Below are 20,670 nucleotides of genomic sequence, written 5' to 3'. Positions count from 1 at the left end.
TTGGTTTGTTCTTACTATTAGTGAGGTAATTATTCGCTCAGCACAAAAAGAAAAGGGCAATATATTCTATCAGGGAAGAGCTAGTTTTTCAGGCAGACGACAATGCTCTGAACATTGGGATAGAATTTAAATCAGCCACCAAATGAGCTAGGCTTACACAAAGATTAGATTGAAAATGTTGCCACTGGGAAAGAATACCAAAATGGTTGTTAACCATAAACACCAAGCAGAGAGGAAACTCCTGAACAAGTTGGCCATGTGCCTTGTTCACTGCACTCCAGAGAATTTGGAAAGGGAGAGCAGAGATGGAGTTTCTCAAGAACACTCCAGAATGACTGCACAAAGACAAATGGGCATGAGAGGAAGAATAAGAAGACCAGTGCTTACACTATCCTGCATTGTCCTCCACACCGTCCTCTGGGAAGCAAGAGGAAACACATTTAAAGGAAAAAGAAAAAGAGATTATTCTATACACAATAGCACAGCACAGGTATAAAGGTCAGCTTTGTAGGTTGGCATCCCACCCATCCCCGCCCTGAATTCCCCTGGAACCACCAGTCAAATATTCAAGAAAACTGCACACACAGTAGGAGTGGAATACCCACAGGGATTTTCTGGGTTGTAAATTATTGCTGATGTGATAAGTTAGTTAACTTCCAAGTCTGGCTTTTTTTTTTTTTTTAATTTACTTTTATAGCATATATGCCTCTAAGGGATACCATTTAAAGTACATTTTTTGCTTTAACATAGGAGCCAAAGTGAAGTCACGGAGAGTCTCTGCCCAAGTGTGTTCGGGAGCTTTCCAATCCATTGTGCTCTAATTTTCTGAGCTGTACAAATAATTGCCTTTTGGAGAGGAAAATTCAAAACTCCTCTGTGTGCTTTATTTTTGCACTCAATATGTCCAGTGAATTGAAACTTCGTAAAATATCATAGTTTTCCATCAAATTATTTAAGAGACATCAGAGTATAAAATTAAGGAAAAGGGAAGAGAGCCAATCTGTTTCTGAGTGCAAATAATCACCTCTGACCTATTTAATTGAAAAATTTTAACCTCTGGCTGGGGCAGAAGAGGGTTAAGGTGAGTGTCTGCAGCAGGGAAGGGACACATGATGCTACGACCAGTGTGTTAACAGGATCTGTTAACATTGTAACAAATCATAGCTGTTGGCAGTGAGATTATGATATTTTCCACCATTGTAAACAATTATACTGCACTAATAAAAATGTTAGAAAATTTTTTTTATTTGATTTTATTGTGATAAGAACACTTAACCTAAGATCTACCCTCTTAACAGAAAATAAAAGTGTGACATTTTCAGATGTGCTGACTTTCTATCAGTAGCTGAATTTATAAACATGTTCATTCATTCTCAGATAACAAAGATCACTTTAGGGGAGTTTGAAAGGTATGGGTGACCTTGACAGTGTTTAAGGGCCATGTAACAAATGGAAATGTTTCTAGTGATATAAAAGAATTTCCAAGTTCCTTATACATATGAGACAAGGCTAAATGTGGAATTGATGCATTTTTAAGAGAGAGTTTTCTTTTCAATTATTTTGTATAAGTTTTTAACAGCAGCTTAGGGTTGGGAGCTTCATTTCTAAAACAGTCCTGAAAATTACAATTCACATAAAAAGTAGCTAGACAATAGATATAAGAAGAGTCACCAAGAGATCCCAGCCAATACCACAGGTACTCATTTAAATGGTATTAGGAAGTGACATTCCAAAGCCTTAGTTATGCTATTTTCATTTTGGCCCAAGAGTGAGGTGATCCTAGAATTCTTTTGACGCTGGCCTCTGAAGCATTTTATCTGCTGAAACAGAGATAGTAAGAGAAATCTTTCCCAATTATCCTCCTTTTCTGGAACACATGCTTCTTATAAATATTCAGGAAACATCTTTTCAGGGGAAAAATTAAAACAGCAGTAGGTAACCTGAGCCTTGTTTATAAACAGTTGAGATGGGCTGTAATGGAGAGCAGACCCATCCGGCCCCTTCCCCATGGCTTGCTCCTCGAAGATGATCATATCTGACTGTTGGATCACTCTACTTTCCTACTCTACAGAACTGTACCTACCGAACCCTTAAAGGGAGGAAGGCCTTGGGGGAGCCAGGGGCTACAAATGGAGACTCTGATATTAGCTTCAGGCCCGGCTCCTGTTTCTCAAGAATAACCTTGGTGTAGCTTCTATTGATGTAGAAACAGCTTCTGACTCTTAAGAGCTGAGGAAAGCTGAGCTCCAGGAAGGCTTATAGCTGGCTGTTGCTGATTCTTACAAATTAGGAAGGGATTAGAATTTAATTCAATAATTAAAAAAAAAAGAATAAAAGTGCCAATTTCACTTACATAGCCTGAACTCACACCTATGAGGAAATAGTTGGGAAAATATGTTTGGGAATAAAATTGGCTTATTAATTGGATACCTACGTACTGAGTCTAGTCCTTGGCTTTTCATTATGGTTGGATAATCAACCATTATCAACTATTTTAAGAAAAAAATTTGATTAGAATATATTTTAGAGCTGGGTGTGGTAGTACATGCCTGTAATCCCAGTAGCTCAGGAGGCTGAGACAGGAGGATCACGAGTTCAAAGCCAGCCTCAGCTAAGGTGAGGCACTAAGCAACTCAGTGAGACCTTGTCTCGAAATAAAATACAAAAAAAAAGTTGGGTATGTGGCTCAGTGGTCAAGTGCTCTTGGGTTAAATCCCTGGTACCCTGCCCCGACCACCAAAAATAAGAACATATTTTGGAGGGTGAATAAAATAGAAGATCAGTTTGCTATTTGTCAGTGCTCTTAAAGAACCCTTCATTTGGGTGTTTTTTGAAGATTACCAATAAAGTTCCTCTATAAAAGGTTGAAATTCCAATTTTCATATCTATTAGATTTTTAAACATCATGTGAAACTCCCAAAGCATTGATGCTTTCCTTCGATGGTGCTTAATATTGTTGTTCTGAGAAATATATTTTTCTTGATCAACTTCCCTAAGAGTTTAAGGGTGGGTGTTAATTTCTCTTGGGGATAAGAGTGAACTATGCTGTTTCAAAGTGAAAAGAATTCATTAGTTAATATAGATATCTTTATCTTGTTCAAATTAAATGCAATTTCAACCAAGTACATAATGGACCCTAGTTTTTTTTTTTTATTTGATTTTATTGTGATAAGAACACTTAACATAAGATCTTAACAGATTTTAAAGTGAATAATACAGTATTGTTTTCTGTGGGCACAATGCTGTAAATCAGAACTATAAAATTTATTCATCTTGTACCCCACCAGTTCTTAAATTGGGTTTTTTAAAAATGCTGAAAGGCCTTAACTCTTAATGACTAAATCCAGAGTCAACTAAAATGGGGGGAAGAAAGAAAAAGAACCAAACCTATACTCACCATTTGTGCTTCTGGTTAGAGAAATACACAAAGCAATTTAAAGCACATCCCAAACAGTAGAATCTAAGGAAAAGCACCATTCTTTAAAACAATAAGCTAATTGTTGGGCAGAATCTAATCGACTATTTAAAAGAAAAATGGTGACTAATTTTAAACTTTTCCTGAAATTGTAAGCAAGGTACTATAGAAGGCCAAAGTGATTATAGATATGGTACCTTTTCCAGAACCTACACTGAAGAAGATTTTATTTGCCAATAACTGGTAATAAATTAATAACAGTGAATGACTATACCTACCCCTTCATTTTGAAACTTCATGCATAGTCCTTTATATTGTAGGCACATTTGATTTTTTTATAGAGGGAAATGCTCAGCTGTACTTACATCAAGGCCAAACGCAACCAATTTAATCTTACGAGTTCTACATTGTAGAAGGATATTAACTCAAATCATAAAGTAATTTATAACAGCAACTAATAAAAGAATTTTCATAATCTGCATCCCTCGAGATCTGTGTTTATATGGCACAATCAGATTCGGTTCAAATGCTTTATGACCTTAAGGTTTTTATCTGTTAATTTTACATCAAGATAATTGGCAAAGAAACATTAGCAGCACTAACAATTGCAGGTATATAAACTGTTTATAGTACTATAAATTGAAGAAATTGAATTAAAAATAATCAGGCAGTATTTCTTTGAAATTATGAGCTTTGAATTTTTTATGTCAAATTTGGTTTTTAAAACACATTCAGAAAATTGTGTTTACTATGTTTATGGTTGTATTCTACAAGTAAATTGCTCTTAACGATAGATACCATTCAGTCACTGAAACATACTTAAATGGCTCAAAAAGTGATTATTTCTAAGGATTCCACCTTTTTAAAGACATAAGAAAGAAAAAAACGGTATAACCTTAATTTAGGATTTCTTGGCAGGAACTTTCTAACAGGCAACTTTGCATACAGGAAGTCTTATAAAGTAACATTGTATCAGTTGAATAATCATTTTTAAGAAATGAAGCGAAGCAGATGAATAAGACATATGCTATTGTAATTATATCTCTGGAAGAATTGGTAATTCAGTTTTTAAATTAATATTTCAGAAGAAATATGAAGTTGAACATTCGGTCACTGCTCCGTTGGATTTAATCGTTATTAAGATTTCTTAATCTAATTAGTTACCTAAAAGAGAGGTCCTATTACTTTTCAATATTAAAATTAAGAACAGGAGCAGAAAAAAAGAATGAGATGACTTTCACAACCAAACTGTTTTAGAATCCCAGAATCTATTTAGAAGAATGAACAAATGACCTTGGTGACAGAAAGTGCCCACAAGGGTCATCTATCCCACAGGACTCACCAGCCGGTCCAAACTTGTGCCTGCAGCAGTAGTGGGTCTTTCCTCGGGATTGTAGGGCCTAAAACGTGTATTAAAGTTTTCAGGAGCCGATCGGGCAGATCTGAGAGCCGGAGCAGGTTTGGGTTGGCCACATCCCTGAAAGACCTGGAGAGAACCATAGAAAGGTAAAGAAATCTACCTAAAGAAAGTTTCCTCTATTTTATTTTCACTTTTTAAAATTTTCCCTTTTTAGATATACATGATAGTAGAGTGTATTTTGACATATAATACATACATGGAGTATAAATTATTCTATTTAGGATCTCATTCTTATGGTTGTACATGATGTGAATTTTCACTGGTCGTATACTTGTGTATGAACTTAGGAAAGTGATGTCCGATTCATTCTACTGTCAAGAAAGTCTCCTCTTTAAAAAAAGTCATTTTCATGGAATTCTTACCTCCAATACACTCTTAGTTAAAATTTAAACACATACAACCACCTACATGACAGAAAGAATTACCCAGACAGCTAGACTGGTCCACTATGACTCTTAATTTTACCATATATACTTATTCCTCATTATTTTTCAGATTCTTGATTTGCAAATTTGCCTAGCCCTAAAATTCATATGTAAGCCCAAAATCGGTACTCACAATACTTTCATAGAATAGCAGCGGTAAGAAATCTGAGCAGCCCCAATTGCATGTTTGTGGCAGATGTTGAACAAAGCAATGCTTTCTGCTGTCAGTGTCAGTATCCTTTCTGTAGTCTATCTTATACCCTTTTTCACATATTTGTGCTTTTTTTTGTTTGTTTTGATGATTTCACTGTTTAAATGACTCCCCAGCATAGGGCTGAGTATAATGTAGTGCTCCTGAGTACAAAGAATGTGATGTGTCTTGTGGAGAAAATATTTTCCATAAACTTCATGCAAACCTATGTTCAATGTCATGAATGCCATATTAATCAAGCAAATATATATTAAATAAGGCATCTTTAAACAAAGACACAAAGAATAAGAATGCATTGATGGGCTGACGATAATATTGTGACCAGTGGCTCCTAGGAGCCTAACCTTATGTTTCCCATAGGAACAACAATTCAGTGTTTGCTAATTCAGTGTTTGTATTGACTTTCTACAACAAATAATGAGAATCGACTGTGTTGAAAATGAGGATTATAATAGTTACTTCACAGGATCATTTCAGGATTAAACAAATTGTGCCCCAGACACTTTCATGCACATGAATTGGCATTCAATAAACATCCCTTTGGGATCTGCCTTATCAAGACAAATGTATTTCATGTCTAGACTATGAGGCCAAATATTGTGAGGGACTCCCTTCTGAATAACAAAAACCTCTACTGGAAGAATGCTTTGAAAACTCTCTCCTGGGCCAACCGTGTAAAAATAGGACAAGCGCATGTGGATGATATCCACAAAATGACAGTTTCTTCTAATTTTGTTGACAGCTGTTCATGTCACAATTGGGGTTGCTGTGGGAAATCAAGCATCTTATTGTAATGAACTTAGGGACCTAGCTGCAGGTTCTTTTCCACCATGACTTCACTCCAGCAACTATGCAAGAACCTCTTTTATTACTTTAGAAGCTTTTCACTCTGTGCCTGATATCCTGAGATTATACCTTGCCTGGATTTACAAGAAAGAGAGTCACATCTTGATGAAGTTTAACTTTAGTTTGTTCCATTTGTACATAGGGAATGATTTTTCTCCTAGCTATATATTTTTTTTCTTTTTGAGTAAACTTTACTGGACTATTTATGTGAGAGAATTCTTAACTCGCATGTGTATATTTACAATGCATTCGTTCCAGTTTTGTCATTTAATTCTTTGTTGTTTAACTTTAAAGCAAGCATTTTTCACCATGCATAGTATGTGATTCCACCGAAGTATGCAGAGAGCCCTTAAGTGCCATTCCCAATGACAAATTTTATCTGGAGACACAATTCATTTTGCTTTGCCGCTACAGCTAATTTCTCTTTCGTCGTATTCAGAAGTTCTCCTTTAGCTCAGCATTTCGAAGAGCCAGCGGTACTTTGTCTTGGCATTCCTCAAGATTGGCCTTAACACACTATTGATTATTCTCTCGCACAATTTCTGAAGTTGATGGTGTAAACCCGTGTGATAAAGATAGTGGGCTCTTTTCTCCCTAGTGCCTAAATCACCTCCCTGTGGCAAGGTCGTTGTTGATGGAGGGCATTAACATTTCCAGAGCTCCAGGGATCTGTTGAGAGTGCTATTTTGAATTGCTTGGAAAATGACAGCTGACTTTTAAAAAATATAAAGCCCAAGGCGAAACAATAGGAATGGCCTTGCTGAGACTTCATGAAGCCAGGCACTTAAATAGTTAACAGACCCTCTTAATTTGCTCTTCTGGAAGAATCTGGCTGCGTGGGTTAAAGTGAAATCAAATGAAAATGGAATGATCTGGAAGGACATTAGTGTTCTGGGGAAATATTTCATCATAACAGAAAAACCTTCTTCATTTTTGTTGTTTGTTTTGGAGCGTGCTAATTATAAAAGAACATGTTGGTGAATGTAGCCCAGTAGCTTTCCATTATTTATGTTGGCTTTGGATTTTGAGGATCACCTCACTGCAGAGCTTGCTGGGTCTAGGATCCAAATCGAAGAAATCACTGACTTCTAATTATTTTGGAAACAACACTTAACCTACAATCTGGTGGAAACCTACATAAAAATCTGTCACAATAACTTCTTATCTTGAAGGTCCCCTAACAGAGATTCTATCATACCCTTAGCAAAACAGAAGAAAAAATCCGTTAGTGTGGAAGTTCCAAGCCCAGGGATCAGGAGCTATTTTTTTAGAATTCTGCAAAACCTAATGAGATCAGTTGCAAGATACACCTGAGCATCAACTTGCCCTGCTTTTGCTTGGCGATGATTAAAGACCCCTGTATTTGTCTCATATGGAGAATACATTTTAAACAACAGATGTCTGTCATATAACTTATTAGATAACCTACAAAGGGGAAGTTAACAATTTCATGTTTATTACATATTTCAGTCAGTTTTTTTTTTTTCTGCTGTGACCAAAAGATCTGACAAGAGCCATTAGAGGAAGAATGTTTATTTGGGGGCTTATGGTTTAAGAGGTCTCAGTCCATATAAGGTTGGCTCCATTACTTGGGGCTTGAGATGAATCAGGACATCATGCGGAAGAGTCTGGCAGAGGGGAGAAGCTTGGGGACATGGCACCAGGAAGGAGAGAGAGCGAGCTCTCCTCACCATGACAAAATATAAACCCCAAAGGCATGTTCCCAACGACCCACCTCCTCTAGTCACAAGCTACTTGCTTTCAGTTGTAACTCAGTTCATCTCCATCAGGGAATTAATTCACTGGTTAAGTTAGGGCTCCAATAACCCAACCAGTTCACCTCTAAACATCCTTGCATTTCACACATGAGCTTCTGGAGGACACCTCCCATCTGAACCCTAACCCTACATGTGCTATGGTCCATCAAAACCTCATCTCCAGTGTGATGGGATTAGGAGGTGGGCCTTTGGGAGATATAGGACCTGTCCTCACAGATGGCATTATAAGAGAGGAACTGCTGTGTATGATTACTGTTTATGGTATTTTGTTATATCAGCTCGAACAAACTAAGATAGCACGCAAACTGTTAGCTAGAAAAAAATATTTTTTAAAAATGGGGTTCACGGGGTGTGTGACAAAAGGGATTTTATGCAGGAAATCTGAGACTATCTCACTTTTCTGAGTTTGTTATGACAGTGGTAGAGACAATGTGTTTTGTGGTTCAGGTGGTCCAGGGATTTAAGTGTGGCAATATTTAGATAAGAGAAGAGACAGAAGGAAAATAATGTGAAGGCCAGGGCCTTAGATTAAACGAGAGACGGACGGTAAAGAGGTCAGTGCTGGAGATACAGATTTTGATTATTAACCCAAGGATGGAATTTTAAGTTCTGAAACTGGTTGCAGTTACCCAAGGAAAGTATATAGATAGCTGGCAGATGGAAGGAGCTGGGATGACTCAGTGCTGTGCTAACATTTAGAGGGCCCTCTTGGAACCTCAGTTTCCTCCTCTGTCAAATGGGAGTGTTATGTTTAGATCTGGAAGGTGCCTCAAAGAATTATGGGTTGAAGGCTTGGTTCCCCAACTGGTGGTACTAATGAGAGGTGGTGGAAATTTTAGAAGGTGGGGCCTCGTTGGTGGAAGGAGGTCAATTGGGGGAATGTCCTTGAAAGTTATACCTTGTCCCCAGTCCCTTGCAATCTCTCTCCATTTTTGCTTCCAGACTCCATGAGGTGAGCTGCTCTGCTCTGGCACATGCTCCCTGCCATGATGTTCTGCCTCACCACTGGCCCATAGTGATGGGGTCATGAGACCTTTGACTGAGACCTTTGAAAATGTCAGACACAACAGCCCTTTTCTCCTTTAAGTTGTTTTACTCAGGTTTTTTGTCATAGCAACAGAAAGCTGACTAACTCAGGGAATAATAATAGTATTTACCACACAGATAGTCTGTGATGAGAAAATGTAGTGGATAAGGCAGGAAAACAGAACCAAATGTTTAGATAAGTGAGTGCTTAATGATAATTAGTTAATTGTAGCATTCTCTAACCTATTCTTTCTAGAAGTCTTTGCTTTCTGAATTAGGAAATGTGAAGGAAAACATGCTGGGATGATGCTTCTTAAATGTTTTCCACAGAACATCATTTTCAGGGTCTCATAGCTGTTACCTAAGCAATCGATTTCATGTGCCAAATTCTAATTAGGTACTTTTGCAAGGGCTTCATCATGCTAAGGTGTGTAGACTCTTCAAAGGGAAAGATGCTAAGTGCTAAAATTATTTGGCCCCAGTTTCCCCAGAAGTTTCTCACAAGACTGGTGACCCAGAGGACAACCCCTAAGACATATCACTAAGGTGGCTGCCAACTTCTCCAAGAGGCAGAAATGATTCAGATAGAACTGCATTCATTCAGAGGCATTTGGGAAGTCACCCTGCCCTCTCCCACCTTTAATTTGAGGAAAGAATACCATTTTAGACACTGAAGATCTTTTCTTTACAACAGAAGTTTCTAAAACAGGGAGCTGCAGGCTAAGCCACCAGATTGTGGAACAAATCATTAGCTGTATCCCTTTAAAAAACAGAATCAGTGTTACCCCCTGCCTGTTTCCCTCCAAGGGATGTTGAAAGGGATAATTAGATAACTCCAGCAAGTATGTGGAAGTCCCAATGTCCACAAAAACTGCAGATGTACAAAGGAATTATCTTTCCTACCTAGATGACTCTTAAAAAAAGAAAAAAAAATCCTGTGAATTTTGAAAAGATATCTTGCTCATGAATCCTCTCTCTTAAGAGGATTAGGAAGATAATGTCTATTGGCATTCTGAGATTAAAGAAGCTGACATTAAGATAGCAAGTGTTGAAGGAAGAGGCATTTTACAGTGTGGGAGGGGTAGAGAGGAGCAGGGGTGTGGTGATAATGGGTTTAAGTGCTGTGTCTTAAGTTTCCAAATAGAAGCCTTTAGAACCTGAGTCTTGCTGCATTTAAAAATATTTCTCTTAAACTAACACGGTGGGTGTGCACTTTTTGTGTGTGTGCACATAAAGCTTTATGCCTATACCTCTTTGTCTTCTTTATCTCTGCATTGTCTTTGGGAGTTTGGTTACACACTCACAGGTCATTATTGGCAACCCAAGAAGCCATGGACACGGCCTCAGTGTCTGTGTTTTCAAGCAGTTCAGTCTTTCCTCTTTCTTCTCTGTGGGTTCTTATAACGGGGGAAAGATGCTGCCATTCCCATGTGCCATTTTTGAAATTTGCAAACAACTCTAATCTTTCATATTAAACATAGATCGTATTTGAGGCTGCCTGGCTTTATCACTTGATGTTTTGAGAGTAATAGTTTATTTGCTTATTTAGAGTCTAACTTACAGTGTTAATGATTGAACCCTTTATTAGATGACTACTTGGAGAATTCCAGTCTGTCATTTATACCCAAGGAAACAAAAGCCATATTTTTTGGCGTCAGGTCTGTGTGTAATTTGTCCAGGTGTGGCCATTGTTTTCTACAACTGACAGCTGTGGTGTCAAGGGCCAGTGTCTCTGTCCATTTGGGCTGCTAAACAGAAGAGGTTAGCATGGGTCATTTACAAAGAAAAGAAATTTATTTCTTATGTTTCTAGAGGCTGTGAAGTACAGATCCACAAACTCCAGCCATTTGGTGTCTGGTGAGGGTTCTTTAGAGGACTCCTTGCCGTGTCCTTACATCACCCAAGAGCCAAAAGGGCTAAATGCTCCCTCAGGTCTCTTTCATAAGGGATCGAACCCTTAGTTACCTCCCAAAGCTCCTGCCTCTTAGTATTAATACCGGTTAGATTACAATATATGAATTTTGGGTGGACACATATATAAAGACCATAGCAATAGTCACAAACAAGAGTCTAAAAATTTGGAGTACTAGCTTTAGTCCTTCTTCTTACACTTGTATGACCTTGAAAAAATATGCTCTCCTGAATTTTCAAGGCTATTATAAAAACAGGATTCAGAGAAAAGATCCCCAAAATGAGGTATGAAAGTGTGTTATTTTAACTGAAGCAATCTATAATTAAATAGGAAAACAATGGATAATAAATCAAACTATGGATTATGCAGATTAATGCAAGAATAATTTAATTGCTATGAAGAATAAAGTATTATATATTTTGTTCATCATTGAACTCTATAGTTCTTGATACATAATATGTGACTTAAAAACTAGGGAATGAGAGATTCTGTTTAAATTGATTTTTAGTTAAAATTTCCCCATTTTGTAAACATTCATTAAAGGTAAGTTAACATCCAGATTTCTGTAATGAGAAAGAAAAAGTAGGAAAGAAAAGAGAATAAATTCATATTGAGTGTCTATGACAGACACTTAACTGCTATGTGTTTTATAAACTTTATATCAAATAATCAATTATCTCTTCAAAATCAAGGTTGAACACTTTTCGTCAGACTTAAGAAAGTACAATGAATCTTGTCTCCATGCAAAAAAAAAATCATTTGATATTTCCTTTACTCCATTTACTATGTCAAGTCAATGCAGAGACAATCAATAACTTTGTTTAAAATGATAACTAGAACTAAGAAATCCCGTTTCTTCATCATTCTATAATAGTTACAGTATTTGACAAACCAGTTAGAAAGTAAAGGACCTTGTACAAAAGTAGTCAGATTGACTCTCTGATTGGCTTGGGATAGCTAAGAGACATGGGTACTAAAATACAGTAATCTTCCTTTATCTGAGGGGGTTATGTTCTAAGACTTCCAGTGGATACCTGAAATTGCAGATAGTACTAAACTTCAAATAAAATGTTTTTTTCCTATACATATATACCTTGTTAAACTTTCACTTTTTCACTTCAAAGAAGTACTTTATGATGTCCCTTTGCCTATCTGAATTGCCAGCATCACTACTCTTGTGCTTTGGGAAAGTTATTAAGTCAAATAACTTTTATTTGAACATAAGTGCTGTGATATTGAGAGTCTATCTGATTAACCAACATAGTTATCAAGTGACCACTAGGCAGGTAGCATATACAGAATGGAAACTGTGCTGGTCAAAGGGATGATTCATGTTCTAAGCATGATGGAGTATATAAACACAAAATTCCATCTTGTTTACAGAATGGTTGTGCAATTTAAAACTTATCAATTGTGTACTTAATTTTCCATGTAATACTTTGGATAGCAGTTGGCCATGAAAAAAACTTTTTCTAAAACTGCAGAAAATGAAACCACAGATCTGAGGGATAATTGTAATATGGCTCAGAACTCAGGCAATGGCTATTGCTTATATTGAAGTGGCAAACAATTTGGACTCTTTCCAACCCACCCTTTCTGATATTCTCATCTGGTCAAAATGGGAAACAAGTGGGGCATGGTACATGCCTGGGGGCTGAGGCAGGAGGATCACAAATTCAAGTGATCCTCAGCAACTTAGTGAGCCTTAAGTAATTTTGCAAGACCCTGTCTCAATATAACAAATTTAAAGGGCTGGGGGTGTGACTTAGTAGTTAAATGCCCCAGGGTTCAATCTACCTTATCTCCAGTATTAGCACACAACTGGGGGCCCTCTCTCAAAGTGAAAGTTTTGACTGCAATGTGGGGGGGGGGGAGGGCAGTTTGCATATCAATAAAGATACATGTGAATAACTTAAAATATTTTTAAAAAACCCATTGCATTCAAAATAGTAGCAAGAAGAGCAACGTCATCACCACTGCATAAAATTAAACTGGACCCTAGAGTCTAAGTTCACACACACTTTTTTAAATTTTAAATTTCTAATAGATTTCTGCTCATATCCTAAAAAGCATTTCCTGAACATAAACTTCAAACATTTGACTATGACTTCTTTCTTTAGTTATAGAATCATTATACTTGTGACACAAAAATTCTCAATAATGGGTTTTCTAGTTTTTATTCAGTTTGGATTGCCTTTTAAGAAGACACTTTTTCACCTCATTGTCTCAGATCAATCTCTCTTCTTCTTTTGCTTTGTCTTCCTTCTCCTCCCTCTTTCTTTCTCCCTGACTCATGCCTTTCTTTCCTCAAAGATTCATGACAGTGGTCTCCTGGCCAGCTTCTCTGGCAAACACTAAGTCCCTGGATGGGTTCAGGATTCTGTTAAGAGAATTTCGGATTCTACCGAATTGAGCCAAGTCATCAGTTTTAGTTTTGGCCACTTTTCACTGGCTTCAGTTTGCAGAGCCAGCTACCATGTAAGTTTTAAGGTTTAAAAAATTTACTCCTTATGCTCACGGAGCTTGGTTCCAGAATAAGATGTACTGCATGCGTCTTAAAATCTTTTTCTTTAACAAAAGCAAATTCTTTCCACTGAGTTGAGAAGAAGATTTTTTTTTTCCCTTGAAAGTTTGTATTCCTTAAACAGCAGAGCAGCTGGATATTTCTTCTCAAATGGTGAGTTGGAAAGAGTTACAGGGAACTGGACACAACATGTTTTTGGGTATGAAGAGAAAAGAAACCTAACCCTCTCTGTCTGCCTAAATGACTATTTCATATGCACTTTGTTATAAGGTTTAAAGGAGTTCTTTAAGATCACTTTGCAGGATATAAATAAACATGTAAATTATATCAATCTGGCTCTGATATAATTTGTTGAGTGTCACTTTGGCCAAACGTAAGTGCTGCAGAAATGCTTACTGCATATATCCCTGTTCTTGTGAGGGTTCTGACAAGAAATCAGGCAATTAGAATGTGACCTGTGACAAGAGCACCCGTGAGGGGCATTGGACCCAGACAGAGACAGTGAAAGCTTCCCAGACTAGCAGTGGAGTGCTGGAACCAGCTTTTATAGGCTCATGAAATCACATGTTAAATTTTCAGGAATTTTACAAGCCAGATGTTAAACATGGTGGTTATTAAAAATTGTGTTGTACAAACTTAAGATTACACAAATTAAATTCAAATAAACCATAGCGTATACCAACAATGCATTACTTCCTAATTATTTTGCTGTTACCTATGCATTTGAGGTTACTCCTATAAATTGCATCTGCAAGACAGGAGCATTATATCATTATATCATGGGGCGCTACCCTGAGCTAAGTGATGTCAAGCTAGAAATCAGCCATGGAGGTCAGTTTCTTTGACCACAAAAATTGGCAAACACTACAACTAGTTTTCCCCACAAAGGTGGCTCTTTTGAATGTCTACATATTGCCTTCCCAAGGCAAAAACTCCATCAGGGTCAAATCCTGTCACCTGTTCCCAGAGGGAAGTTACTAAGAAGCTGGGATAAGGGGGTATCTTTGTGAGATCTGGCAGAGGCCACGGAAATTCCTCTAATAATAATCCTCTGCAGAGGGAAGCAACTCTTCTCTTTAAGGCAGGAAGCATTTACAAGGGGACTTCAGGAGACCAGGAAATTGCCTTCCATTGTTTCTAAGAACGTACTGTTAAAAACTAAATTGAGTTTCAAATCATCTATTCTTGAGTAGACTACATTAAATATAATCTTCTCATCTTTTGCCCTGAAATTAAAGTGAAAGAATATCTTAAGGTAAATCTCCAAAGGTTACAGATAATCAAGAGTTTTCCTTTACCACCAAAAAGAAAAAAAAAAATCTCTTTTACATAGAAGGGCAGTTAAAGCTAGTTTACTTCAGATGCATTTGCTAGAAGTGCTTTATAAGCATTTTTTCCCAGACCTTCATTTTACATTGTAAAACAGTATTTTTTACACCCTTCCCCACCATATCTAGTTTCTGAAGAATCTTGTCCTGTTACAAACAAAAATAGAACAGACCCTGATTTTCTGCATAGTGATGAAGAATTCAAAGAAAAGAAGACTTTCCAAGGTCACTGTTTCTTGGTGGAATGTTATATGTGAGAACCGATGGGTAGAATATCAACTCTGAATTTGAATAAGCCAGAAGAAATACTGCAAATGAAGAATCATTCAGAATGTACTCTTTCCTTTGAAAATGAGACTACAGGAGTAGAAAGAGAATATCAAGCTTTCTATGTAATATGGTCATTGGCTTTTTCCCCCCAGAGGATAGGCAGAAGAGACCAAGACCACTTTTTCCCTCAGTGTAAGAAAAATGTGATATTGGGCAGAGGCCGCTGAAATCTCTGCTGTGGTAGCACTGGTGTGGCCAACAGGCACAGACTAGAATGGGGTTGTTGACCATCAGTAACCACTCTTCCCTGGAGTCTGCTCTCCTTAGATGTTTGTTCAGATCAGTCTCCAGGAGACAACCTGCCATTGAAGAGAATGACATACAGGTATGGGGTTCAGTGCGGAGGTGGGGATGTCAGATCTGCTTTTCTGATCTTGATGCTAAGAATAAGCCCACAGACTCCCTCAGACAAGGCAAGACCCAGAACCGATGCCCTTTAGACTGTATGTATCACAGATGTTTTCAATAATGACAATTAAGATGCTCAACTTCTATGAGTGGTCTTGATTCAAAAAATCCCATACTAAACATTGATATGTCCGGTTTCATTGTGCCCTCAAACAACCTATTAGAGTGCTCATTTTCAATGTGGGTTAATTGAGTTTAAATCACACAAGTGGTAACAACCAGATCCCAGGTCAGGCTGAAGTCAAATATGCACTAACTTCTATGCTAGTCTGAAGAATACTAGACTAGCTTCAAATACATTTTAAAGTATTTGGCACTCTATTTTCATGTTCTGAATTCCACTCAGGAAAACATCCGTTTCTTCCATGTGTAAAGTGGTGTGCTAGGGAGGCCCTGGGCAGAACGTGGGAATGAGTCAGATGTAACTCTTCTCCTTAAATTACTTATAATCCTGGGCAGGAAAAAGTAAGTACAAAAATAACCATAACTCAAGGAATAATATGCTGTCTGCTTTAAGAAGGGCATGGGGCTTAAAGAAAGGAAAGATAAATGCTACTGGAACAGAAATATATTTGCTTGAACTAAATTCTAAACAATGTCCGCTATCTGTAAGACAAGATTTTCTCCATTTGATATTCCTAATATATCATGGATCCCTGATGGAATGGATGTTGGCAAATTATCAAGGGATAATGTTTGTAAAAAACTATTGTGCTGGAAGGGGGCCATTTAAATAAATAGTCTGTCATTTTATAGATGAGGAGACTAAAACCCAAAAGCCAGAGAACAGAAATGATTACATTCTCTTTTCTGTTCTCTTAGATTTTCTTCATTTTATTTGAGTGGTAGATTCAGGAAGAATTATCCGGAGAAAATTGAGTACCCGAAGCACATCCTGCTCCTCTGTAATGGGTTCTACCCTCATCTGTAATAAGTGTTAATTGAATGAGTAGTTTCAATTGGAATTTAATAAGTCTTCCTTCTTAATTTAGATTATATCTGACAAACCAATCTTTTCCTGGATTAGGTTTGAAATTATTCCTAATATAGTTAAATATATCTAACGAGATCAGTTTCATCTTCCCTGATAGGATAGGACGGAGATTATCAACACAGCTGATATTCAAAGGCAGAGATTCAGCTCATTTTTTCCCACTTTCCCTTGGGGAATTTCCACAAACTTGCAGCTTTTGAACTGCTTTTATTTGGGGGAGGAGGAGAAACAAAAAGGTTTTTGCATGTCTTTGAAGACTGTGCAGTTGGCTAAGGTAATAAGGGGGTTGAGGTTGGAAGACCTAATACCCTGCCTCTCACTAACAGGCCCCCCACAGTGTGTGGAGGCACCCAGCCCTCCCTCACACAGCTAACCCTCCAGTGCTGATGTGCATCTGTTCCTGGTGGGTAGATACTTAAGGAGGAAACTGTGGCATGCTGGGAAAATCTTTTTCTTTGGTTCAGACAGATGTGGGCTGTAATCCCTCCCACCTCTGCCACCTCAGGCTAGCTATTTAATCTCCTAAATTTAACATCCCTTACCTATAAAACAAGGAAATGGATGCTTCACAAGAATGCAGTAAGGATTTCAAATAAGTATGTAAATAAGGAATCTAGGAAGAGACCCACACAAGAATCCACTGAAGTTCTTGTGCCTGGCCTACGGTGAGGTATTCGCTGTCATCATTACGAAGTGATTCTTTGCCCAACAGAAAACCAAGAAAAATTTTAATATACTTTTGTCCTCAGTTTTTAAAAATGTAGGTGATCTGTACAAAGAGTAAAAAGATCTGGAATTAAAATGAGCACTGTGGGGGGGCTGAGGTTGTGGCTCAGTGGTAGAGCGCTTGCCCTGCATGTGTGAAGCACTGGGTTCAATCCTCAGAGCCACATCAAATAAATAAATAAATAAATAAATAAATAAATAAAATAAAGGTCTAAAAAATGAGCACTGTGATGTTATCATTAAAATGCATACTGTAGCTTGGTTACACAATTTGGTATGGTCATGTATTTTTTTTTTCTTTTTTCTGTTTTTAGAAAGGAATCTCATTGCGCCTTACCCCCACTGCTTCCCTGTGGGCTAAATAGGAGAGGCAGACGAACTTGGCAATATCTGTAAAAACAGATCTGGGACAAGATTGAAGCATGAACATACATGGGGAGAACAGATCTTTTCATTAGTCTGTAAATCCCTCTAATTCATGATCTCAATTATTATGTACAAAGAGATTAGTTCTCCTTCCTCTAGATATGATGAGAGCATTTGTTGAAAAGGATTTCATATCTGAAGCATTTCTTTTGCCTTTAGATACAGAAAGGAGAAAAAGGAATTTTATATTTTTTACTATAACAATTCTGGGAAAGGTTGGAAGGAATGAGTGATTAGGATGGATAAAATAAATGTTTAATCAGAATTTGTCATGTTGGGAAATAGTAGGTACAGTTGTAAAGGGAATCAGGACGACAGCTTGAGTTCACCGGCCTTTGCCACTTCTGTTCTATACCTTCTCATGCAGGTTTTACTGAAGGTTGTGAATCCTTCTCTTAATACTTGATTTACTGAGCAAATATTCACTGAATTCTACCCTCTTATGAGATTCACTTTGCAGACATCAGCCTCATTGTAATATATTGATCTGAAAGATGGGCTTTGGAATACCCACGGCACCATGAGATCTTGGTAAGGTTCTTTACTTTTCCAAGTCTTGGTTTCTTTGTCTGAAAACTATGGGGAAATATAAACTCATCACAGCATTTTTATAGATATCATATAATGTAAACCATGAAAAGCACTTAGTACGCTGTTTGGCAGCATATGCTCAATAAATATGATTTGGCAGTTATATATATTGCTGTTTTCTTAAGTGGCTTTGGGAATGACTTCTATCCGTAAATGCTTTAATAAAATATACGATTTTCAAAGGAAAAGGTACTAATCATATCCTGGAGTAAAAAGTCATTTTAATGTGTAAACAGATTTCTAATTCTCAGAATGTCCTGCCCCCAATTAAGAAATAGCTCTTGGCCACATGTGAATTTTACCGATCAGAAGTGAACAGTATCTCTAGGTAGATACTCCAGTCCCAGTATGGAAATTCAGAACTTCAAGTTTAATGAGAGTCTTTATCCACAGTGACTAAGGATTCCTTTTAGAAAAAGGATAAATATTACTTCTTAGCTAGCATGTACATTTTAGATTCCCCTTCATGTGGAATTCCATGGATGTGGCTTATATGGAAAACGAGACCATGTATTTCTAAATTTAGAAGAAAATTCCATTCCACTGATGAAATAAAAACTTCTTTTCAGAACATGTTTATTTACTGGCCGATCCTATTGGTGTTTCCTGTTAAATTTATCCCAATTCTAACCACCTTGATCTTGCCACAATATTAAAAGCTGGATTTGGCTCTTTTTCAACGCCACCTTGCAGGTCCTGATCCTCTTTTCTTTCCTCTTTTTAACTCCCTCCATTCTCTTTCCTCTATGCCACACCTACCAGATACACTCTTGCTGCTAGTCCATTGGACATGTTTTTGTATTATTATTACATGACCCTTTTTATTGTATCCCCTGTGCCAATAGACTCTTATGTGCCTTGTATTATTTCTCCTCTTGATTTTGGCATTTCTTACAAAGAAATATGTCATTTCAAAGGACATTTTTATTAACAGCAATAGTATTCTAATGTAGTTGGACAAAATCCACAAAAACATCTCATTGACATTCTAGTAAAAGAGTCCGCCAGACTTGGAGAATTTTTGATGGAATACTTGATTTGAAATATACTTAACAACAATGTATTGTATGCTTGAAAATTGCTTAAAGACTAGATTTAAAGTGTTCTCACTACAAAAAATATATGGTAAGTATGTAAAGTATAATGCATATGTTAATCAGCTTAATTTATCCACTCCACTTTGTATAGCTGTTTCAAAACATCACGTATACTATAAATATGTAGTTTTCTGTTTTTCCATTTTTAAAAACTAATTAAAAGTAATATAGGCGATCCTTGAAAAAGGTTGATTTCTTAAAAGTTGTTTGGAGTTCACTTACTAGTGCTACTCCTCTTTTTCTTTTTTTAAGTAATCCAATTATTATTTGTTGAGAGTTTCTCTGAACCAAGGGTTGAGCTGGGTTCTAGGAACACATCAGTGACTCCTGTATGACCTAGAGTTTCCCACTAGTGAAGTCAAAGGAGTGCCAAGCAGCAAGTCCCAGCACACCAGTCTATTTCCAATGTGGGATAGAAACCCAGATTTTAATAGAGAATCACAAGAGGGACCTGCAGAAATGGGACTGGCAGGTAAAGCATTACAGGCAAAGAAACATTCAAGGGACTGACAAAAATCCAGATGGCTGCACAGCGTTGAATGACAAGAAGTGAAGGTCACAGGTTGGCAGGGACCAGACAGTGCAAGACCTGGCAGGAGTCTGGATCCCACTCTGCAAGGGAAGCAGCTGAAAGGCAAAGAAGGGGGCCATGACCTTGTTCATGTAGGAGCTGTGCCTTGTCCCCTCCTGTCTCCCCAGAACCTGCCTGACATGTAGATTCTCAATAATTTTTTGCTGAAAGGATGTATGAAAAGAAAAAAAAAAAGGAAGAAATACTTGACTTGAACATGTAGGAGCACGCCCCAATGGAAACAGACACTTATTTCCAGAAAGTGAGGGATGTTCTCAGACCCTTTAATGACCCTTTTGCCCATGTCTGTTTTGTGTCCTCTTCTCTAGAGCCAGTTTGAACGAATACAACCTTAGCACCTAATTACTTGAGCACTACCGGGATATTTGGCCTCTCAAAACAAGAGCCATCAGTTTCTAAGCCATAGATTTGAGAGAAATAGATGATTGTTCATTTTTTTTCTGCATAGGAAAGAAAGAAAATAACCTGTCATGGAACCCCTAAATGTGCCATTTCCCCAATAGTTGATGGTAATTTGGAGTGTTCTCCTTCATGCTGGGTACCCCAAGCCCAGAAACAGGTCTGGGAAACTCTTGGCTCACCCATCTTCCAGAGAAAGAAACCCAGGCTAGAGTCTTTCTC

At 37.5% G+C, this 20,670-nt stretch overlaps 1 protein-coding gene across 1 annotated transcript in view; it reads right to left on the bottom strand.

Annotated features, from left to right (window-relative positions):
• Gpc6 (glypican 6) overlaps positions 1 to 20,670 on the bottom strand; it is a 1,056,528-nt gene that overhangs the window by 88,258 nt on the left and 947,600 nt on the right. The window contains exon 6 of the mRNA XM_027938906.2: positions 4,758 to 4,901. Coding sequence (XP_027794707.1) covers positions 4,758 to 4,901 — 144 coding nt within the window. The remainder of the gene's footprint in view (positions 1 to 4,757; positions 4,902 to 20,670) is intronic.

The sequence above is a fragment of the Marmota flaviventris genome, chromosome 4, assembly GCF_047511675.1.
Source record: "Marmota flaviventris isolate mMarFla1 chromosome 4, mMarFla1.hap1, whole genome shotgun sequence".
Taxonomy (NCBI): domain Eukaryota; kingdom Metazoa; phylum Chordata; class Mammalia; order Rodentia; family Sciuridae; genus Marmota; species Marmota flaviventris.
This window is presented reverse-complemented; position numbering and strand designations above follow the sequence as displayed.